This window comes from Arachis ipaensis, chromosome B04 (genome assembly GCF_000816755.2).
Source record: "Arachis ipaensis cultivar K30076 chromosome B04, Araip1.1, whole genome shotgun sequence".
In the NCBI taxonomy this organism is placed as follows: Eukaryota; Viridiplantae; Streptophyta; class Magnoliopsida; order Fabales; family Fabaceae; genus Arachis; species Arachis ipaensis.
In genome coordinates, this window is record NC_029788.2 from 11,240,260 (window position 1) to 11,249,217 (window position 8,958).

At 30.2% G+C, this 8,958-nt stretch overlaps 2 protein-coding genes across 4 annotated transcripts in view; both read left to right on the top strand.

The window, feature by feature from the left end:
- Positions 1–2,398, top strand: part of LOC107638963 (wall-associated receptor kinase-like 22) — a 4,335-nt gene extending 1,937 nt beyond the window's left edge. The window contains exon 3 of the mRNA XM_016342361.2: positions 996–2,398. Within this exon, the coding sequence (XP_016197847.1) occupies positions 996–2,179 (1,184 nt within the window). The 3' untranslated portion in view covers positions 2,180–2,398. The remainder of the gene's footprint in view (positions 1–995) is intronic.
- LOC107638962 (wall-associated receptor kinase-like 8) overlaps positions 7,260–8,958 on the top strand; it is an 8,672-nt gene continuing 6,973 nt past the window's right edge. For all 3 annotated transcript variants that reach the window (XR_002360656.1, XM_021120737.1, XM_016342360.2), the window contains exons 1-2: positions 7,260–8,246; positions 8,516–8,569. Coding sequence is in view for 2 of the 3 variants with exons in the window: in XM_021120737.1 (XP_020976396.1) it covers positions 7,334–8,246; positions 8,516–8,569 (967 nt within the window). In the remaining variant the exon portion in view is untranslated. The remainder of the gene's footprint in view (positions 8,247–8,515; positions 8,570–8,958) is intronic.

Sequence of the window (8,958 nt, forward strand, 5' to 3'; positions counted from 1 at the left end):
AAAAAAAATTATATAACCTTTCTTAAAATTTTAATAAAAATAAAATAATATTTTTTAAATAAATATCTAACTATTTATAAAAAAAATCTTTATTTTTTCATTATTTTCTCTCTCCACTGTACCGTGCACCTTACTCTCTCTCTCTCACACACACTTTATTTTAAATTTGTCTCTCTTTAATTTTTTTCTCACCCTTTCTTATGATAAATTTGGTATTGTAGTAAGTTGTAACTTCAGTTTTCATAAAGATGTTAATGTCTTGAACTTTCCAAAATTGTTCTTAAAAAATTATAATATTTTATTTGTAAAANGTCATGCTAGGGACTTTTTGGATCTAGAGCTCTAATAGACTAATACTATGTCATGATACTACTCATCCCAAAAGCTTCAGCTGATGGGAAAAGATAACACTAATAATTATATCTCTAATACTCCCTAAACCTCCATTGTACACATTGTATAAATATTTCATTAGCTCTTCATATTTTCTCAATAAAAAATATACTTGTATTTTTTTTTTCATATTTCTGGTGTACATTTTTTAATAGTATGAAAGATAAATTTTTATTTTTTTATTAATTACTTTTAATAATAAAGATAGAAAATGACATGAGATAGCAATGAAGTCGGTGCTGACTATATTCGAAGTCGGTGCTGACTATACTGGGAAGAACGAAGAAGTTACAAGCCATGGAAATTCAACGACTCGTTAAGAAATGATGCACTGTAGAAAGAGATTGCGTGAGAACGTGCTTCAATTAATGGGATAGAATTTTAATATTTTAAGAAATTATACAATTACCCATCTCAAATAATAAATTACAAAATAATCCAACTATAGTTAAGTAATGACCAATTAAAATGTGACACATCATGAAGGGTAACTTACATGTTATTTTAGAAGGGGTTGGGTAGAATTCACCAATTTTTTTAGTTAGCAAATATTACCGTTAAAAGTAACATCTCTTTCTATTTTTGATGTGCCAAATGTGTAGCAACAATTTTGGCAAGCGTCGTAGGATCCATCATATTACTCCTTCGTTCGTGGTGGTTGCATAAAGTTGTAAGAAAAAGAGTAGCAAAGAAACGCAAAGAAAAAAACTTCAAACAAAATGGAGGATTGTTGCTACAACAGAGATTGTCCACGGGTGAAGTTAGTGTTGAAAAAGTTAAACACTTGAGCCTGAAGGATTTGGAGAAAGCCACAGACAGCTTTAATGTTAACAGAGTACTTGGAAAAGGAGGCCAAGGTACTGTCTACAAGGGCATGCTTGTTGATGGCCAAATTGTAGCAGTTAAAAAGTTCAAAGTTGAGGGAAATGTTGAAGAATTCATCAACGAATTCGTCATTCTTTCACAAATTAACCATAGAAATGTGGTTAAGTTGTTAGGGTGTTGTTTGGAGACAGAAATTCCTCTGCTTGTTTATGAATTCATTCCTAATGGTAATCTTTTCCAATATTTGCATGACCAAAATGAAGACTTACCAATGACATGGGAAATGCGTTTGAGAATTGCCACTGAAGTTGCAGAAGCTATATTTTACTTACACTCTGCTGCTTCTCAACCCATTTATCATAGAGATGTGAAATCAACAAATATTTTGTTGGATGGAAAGTACAGAGCAAAAGTAGCTGATTTTGGAGCATCTAAAATGATTTCTCTTGAAGATACTCACCTCACAACCGCAGTTCAAGGAACCTTTGGCTATTTAGATCCCGAATACTTTCATACAAGTCAATTAACAGAGAAAAGTGATGTGTATAGTTTCGGAGTAGTTCTTGTCGAGCTTCTAACCGGACAAAAACCAATATCATCATCGAGAACGGAAGAAGCCAAAAATTTGTCTCATTATTTTGTTTGTTCTATGGAGGAAAATCGTGTATTTGATATCATTGACGAAAGGGTGACAAAAGAGGGGGAAAAGGAGCATATAATTGCAGTTGCTAATCTTGCATATAGGTGCTTGGAGTTAAATGGGAAAAAAAGACCTAGTATGAAAGAAGTGGCAAGTGAACTATATAGGATCTTGAAATTGGAAATGAAGCCTAGCACACAACAAAACATTGAAGAAACAGAGTTTGCTGGAATTGAAGAATATCAATCTTGGGCTGCATCTTCTGTTTCTGATATAGGTTCAAATTCAACTCTAAGCAACACAATACCCACTTCAAAGTAAGAGATAATAATGCCTATTTTCTTCAAATAATTGGTTTGTTTTCTCAATTTGTTTTGTTGTATCTAAATTTAAATAGTTCTAGGGTGGAGACATGCATATATACTCCAATAGCCTTCTAACTTTTTGAGTGTCAGAAAAATCATTAATATTTGTATACAAAACCATGGCACATAACTATAATAAAGAGGAACAAGATTTGTTGAGTAACTTAACACAAAATAAGTTATCTATAATATATATTAGTTAAGGACTCGCTCAATATAGAATGCGCTTTTTTTTTATTGCATTTCATTGACTTGACCCAAATTTAAGCAAAGAAATGAATACTTTCATGTGGTAATTTAAAAATAGGGAAAAACACAGATAGGTTCTGACTTTTTAAACTTTTGACAAATACATCCTTGACAAAATTTAAATACAAAAAAGTCACCGACTTTAACAAACGGAGGACAATTTAGTCCTTCCGTCTATTTGCCTCTCATACACCAAACGGAACTGGCTGACGTGGCTGAAACGGTGTCCAGGTGTCCGTTACAGTGCCACGTTGGAAGGGAAATAAAGTTCGAAGGACAAATAAGTCCTTGACGTCATTTTACAAATAAAGTTCGAAGGACAAATAGGTCCTTGAGAATTTTTTTTTTCAAAATTAATAAACTCCTTTCCTAAATTCTCTTTTCTACCTCTCTCCATTTTTATATTTCTCTCTACTATTTTTACTCTATATATAATTATATTTTATATTAGTAATTTGACAAATCAAAATATGTCATTCGCTATTTTTTTACAATTAAAATATTTTAAATGTAAAAGTATACACATTAAATTATTTTAAATTTTAGATAACGAATGTTAAAATTAATTATTAATAAAAAATTAGACTTTTTCATATAAAAATAATAACTAAAAATCTTATTATTTAATTTTTTATCTGCAGATATCTTGGTCTTCTTAGTCAGAAACTTTTGTCAACTTACGACTTTTTTGTAAAAGTAGTTTGATTTTATAAATCTTTTGCTAACTTAATACATGAATGATGCACAAATGAACTAATGCTAACTTGATGCATAAATGAACTGATGCTAACTAATGCCACTGGTACGATGAAAACTAAACTAATGCAATTTAACAAATTCTAATATAATACACAAATGCACTAAAACTGAACTAATGCAATTTAAGAAAAAAAGTAGAAATAGAACAAGCCCAAATTCTGTAATTTTAATACAAATAATTTAAATTGCAGAATACAACAAGTTAATTAGATTTTAAAATACAAGCAGTTCATTCAATCTATAACATAAATATTTTTTTTTACATTATAATATAGATCTAATTTGAATATTATTTGATTAGAGTCTATTAATGTTGTAAATGTAAATATTAAGAAAACTTTGCGCAGAGTTCCATTACCATTAATGGGTGGCTCCGCGATTTCTTATGGGCGCAAGCCTCCCATGTAATTCAGTCTTATGATTTTTTTCAGTTAAGATAGTGAATGAAATTACAACTATTTCAACTATTTAATCAATTACTTCTTGAAAATGCTAAAAGTATTATTCAATTTTTTTATATGATACCGGGATTGATATTAAGAATATCAGCCCAGGTGTTAATTACACGACCTTGACTATATTCTACAGATCGGTTGAAATTGAAACCATTTAAATTGAAAGCCATAGTGCTAATCTATTTTTGGATAGACGCCCATATAAAATAAATAATCAATTCGACCTATAAGAAATAATTTTTTTTTATAAAAAAACCAACTTTTAGCCTACATAAACTAAATTCCCATAATAAAAGCATAATAGAAGTATAATGAAAAAAAAATTCTCAAGGACCTATTTGTCCTTCAAACTTTATTTGTAAAATGACGTCAAGGACTTATTTGTCCTTCGAACTTTATTCCCCTTCCAGCGTGGCATCGTAACAGACACCTCAACACCGTTTCAGCCACGTCAGCCAGTTCTGTTTGGTGTATAAGAGGCAAATAGACGGAAGGACTAAATTGTCCTCCATTTGTTAAAGTCAGGGATTTTTTTGTATTTAAATTTTGTCAAAAATGTATTTGTCAAAAGTTTAAAAAGTCAGGAACCTATTTATCTTTTTCCCTTCAAAATATGACTTTGTTATACATTGACTAGTAGTAGCAGCATCATTGTGATAATAGTGTTGCGTGTCATTACCCAGTTCATTTATTTTTTTATACTCTAGCTAGCTATTCTATCTAAATATAAGTCTATTCGTAGTAGAAATTTCGCAGCTAGCCACCAGCACGAATTGAAGCTAAATTTTGCGCATAATTTTATGTATTAATTGAATTATTATTAATATTTGCAAATCTTCATTGTCAAGGGACCAACTTCCACGCAACTGCGATCCTCCCACTGCGTGGCTACTGTATATTTACCTAGCCGCTAATGGTTCTTGAATTTGCGTTTCATGTCATGTTAATACCGTGCTCTGTTAGCATTTGCACAATACCAAAATGCTTTCATAGCACAATTTGACGCAATTCTACATGTGGAGATGTTGAAATGAAATCTTTAATGTTTTGTTATTATAATTTGTTTCTTCTAAAAATAAATTTTTCTCTTGACCCAAAAAAAAAAAGGAAAAAGAAAAAGACCTAAATAGAAAATTCCTTGTTTGTATGATAAAAAGTTTGGGAAAATTATTCTCAACGACCGTTAAGAAGATTTAATTATTAAAAAAGATCTTTAATACCAAAATTAGTAAGAAGGACCAAATCTTTTTATAATATTTAAGTTTAAGAAGACGAACCAAATCTTTTTATAATAAGGAGATAAATCTTTTTATAAAAAACCCTCTTGTCATGAAGGGTGCCCTTAAAGCTTAGTCCACCCTACTGAAGAAGCAAATTCACCTTCCACTCCTCCATGATTTTATAGTCCTCTTTGGTGTAGCGTGGATAATGAAGAGGCATTTGAAACTCTGATCAAATAGTAGGATACTCTTGTTGGGTCAATCCTTCTTAGCAGTTTTGTCAATAGAGTAGTACCCCAAAACATGGCAAGCTGAGTGAACAAGCCATCTAAGAGCCATTTAAACAATGTAATCTTAGAGGCAGTAGTGCTCCAATTTTTGTTTCAGGTGAATCTTGCACATATTAAGCATGTTTATATACAGGTGCACTCTGTACAACAATAGCGTATACATGAAATAATTTCGGATAAAATTAATAAAAAAATATTAAGATATTTAAATATTCATTTATACTCTTGCTAATAATTGAATGGTAGACATTTATTATTTGATTATTTTTTATTAATTAATTATTTATTTTTATTTATTTTTTTGTTTTTGTGATCTTTACCCAACGAAAAAAAAAAGACAAAAGATCATAAAAGTAATAAATAAATAATAAAAATTACCAAAATTTTAGAAAAAATAAAAATTTTTAAGATAAAAATTATAAAAACTAAATAAAAAAAATAGTTAAGAATAAATATTATAAAAAGATTTAGTCCTTCTTACTAATTTTGGTATTAAAAGTCATTTTTAATAATTAAATCTTCTTAACGGTCCTGTAGAATATTTCCCAAAAAATTTTGAAAATTACATAAAACAAATAAATAAACTATTTATCATATACACTATACAGCTAATCTGGGGTATATAAAATGAATATAATAATTAGAGTAAAGTATCGTTTTTGTCTCCAACGTTTGGGGTAAGTCTCAAAGTTGTCCCTAACATTTCAAAATTGACTCAATGTTGTCCTACCATTAGGGATCCGTTAACAGAATTGACGGCGAGACAAAATTGAGACGATTTTGAAACGTTAGGGGGGACTTAAATAGGACGAAAACGATACATAAAAATAAATTTTAATTTAATTTTATCTTTCAATAATATTAATTTTTTACTGTACATAGTATTCAATTATTTTTTAATTACATCTAAATAAATTACACTTAATCGCATTACTTTTATTTTAAATAAATTAATTTTTTTATAATTTTAAAGAATTTTGATACATTAGAGACAAAAAGTATAATTTATATTTTATTGTATATATATTATTTTTCTCTTTTCTACAAATTTATATACTAGTCATTTTACAAACATTTCATGATAACTAAAAATGTTTAAGAGTAAAATTATAAAAAAAATTAATTTATTTAAAATGAAAGTAATATGATCAAGTGTAATTTACTTAGATGTAATTAAAAAATAATTGAATACTATGTATAGTTAAAAATTAATATTATTGAAGGATAAAATTAAAATTTATTTCTATGTATCATTTTTGTCCCCAGTACATTTTTGTCCTATTTAAGTCCCTAACGTTTTAAAATCGACTCAATTTTGTCCCGCTGTCAACTATGTTAACGGATTCCTAACGGCAGAATAACATTAAGTCAATTTTGAAATGTTAGGGACTTAAATAGGACGATTGAAACGTTAGGGATAATTTTAGGACTTACCCCAAACGTTAAGGACAAAAACGATACTTTACTCTAATAATTAACTTGTTATTTATCTTGGGTGGGTCATGGGTGGCCACTATATCTTAACAATAAAACTACTGTCACCTTTTTATGAATTATATATAATAGTGATGAGTATTTTAGAAAAGAAAATATATATTAAATTTCTTTTATATTCACATTATTATTATTGTTATTATTATAAAATAGACTAAATTTAACTCCAATAATTCAAAAACTAATTCAAGAGATAAAAAGTATTTCAAACTGATAAATTGTATAAAAATTATATTCTTAAACAATGGGTGACTGTAATAATAATAATAATTATGTGGACGTACAATTTTTTTCTACATGGAGAAAAATAGAAGAGCTTCAAAATTAATATGCGAGTCTCTTGGTAGATTTTTGGCTAGCAATGCAAGCAGCAGTAAGGTGCAGAGTGGACTCCAATCTCCACGGGTCAAAGTCACCCAAGTCTTCCTCCATTGCTAAAATTTGCATCCGTATTAAAAAAAAAAACGGATATTATTTGAAATTAGTGGATGTAGATTAACAGGTAATATATGTATAATAAAAAAAAAATTAGGCTAACTTCCACGAAACTCCTCCGGCTACTATAATATTAAATAGCCTCCATAAATAGTCCAAGATGAATGAAATTCAGCAACTGACAACCCACCTTTAAGCTACAATAACAATGGTTCTTGAACTTTTTTATGTCATGTTAATCCTGTGTTGTATACATAATCTGGCATTTGCACAGGACGAAAATACTCGTATAGCACCATTTGGCTGCAATTCCACATGTGGAAATGTTGAAATCCCTTTCCCATTTGGTATGAACGAACCCAATTATTGCTATGCAGACCACTGGTTCCAAATAGAGTGTAGGCACGATACACCTTACCTGAAATCTATAGGGCTGGAGGTCTCATCAATTGATGTATCAGAAGGCACGATTGAAATCATGCATCCAATTCACCGTTGGAACTGCAAACCCCAACACAACGCTACGAATACTGAGCAAGAAGTGGTTGACCTGAGAGGAAGCCCCTTCGTGTATTCGCAGGAAAACAACATGTTTGTGTCAGCTGGCTGCAATGAAATCTCTTTCTTGGTGTCCAACGGCACGCAAGTTAGCGGCTGCGTGTCAATTTGCGACGACAAGAAGGACGTTGAGGAGAACATTGAAATCCAAAATTGCAACGGCAAATACTGCTGTGTGACCTCCTTGCCTTTGTATCTCTCGGAATTTAACGTCACAACGGAGAGTTTCGGGAGTAACAACAACAATCGTGCTAGTGATGATGATGAGTGCAGTAGCTATGCGTTGATTGTGCATTACTTTCGTGTTCCTGACTACATGCGCTATGATAGCAGCTACGCCTATTACCGTTGGAATTCGATGACAGATCTTCGGAGTTTGAAGAAAGTTGCGGTGGTGCTTGAATGGGAGATTCATAACTCATCCATAACACTCCCTCGCTCAGGTCACTGCGTCAACACTAACATTACATCTGCAAAGAACAATCACTCAGGTCGGAGATGTTACTGCCTCGAAGACTCTTACGGCAATCCCTACATTGAAGGAGGCTGCAGCTACGCCAACGGTATTCTTTCTTTAATTTCTCACGCACTCACGTCTTCAAAGACGATAACGATTCTCGATTATTATTTTCTTTGAAGATATTTTCACGTGAGTAGCTATCTCAGTATTTTACTAGTGATTAGAATATAGGCAAGAGGAAATCATCAAAATTGTAAAAAAATTTGGATCAGAAGAAAAAAATCAAAGTTTTCTGTGATTCTCCTTTATCAAGCGTCCATAAGTCTAATTTTCGCTTAGTAAATAAACTTAACATCATAATTTACGTTTCAGATTATGGTGACAACGGCGAAGGAAACAAAAACCGGTCAAAATGGGCTATAATAGGTACGCATTGAAGATATTCATATAATATAGTAGGTACCTACTATAAACACTGAAGATAAACAATATATTATCAAGTCAGTGTTTATATATATATATATGAATGATATACAAAATACTATTTATACATAAAAAATTTAGATTTAATTTTTTTGTTAATTTTTAATTAGATCTTTATTTTTTTTCTTTTTGATTGAGTCCCTGTATCATATCAGATTTCGTAATTAAGTTTTTCAGTGACAAAAATATTAGAATTAACAGAATATTTTCTTAATTAAAACGAATATACCTAACATTTGACTAAATGTTCTATATAGTTTAACAAAATATTCTATTAATTTTAATATTTTTGTCATAGTAAATACTTAGTTACAAAATCTGATAATCTGATA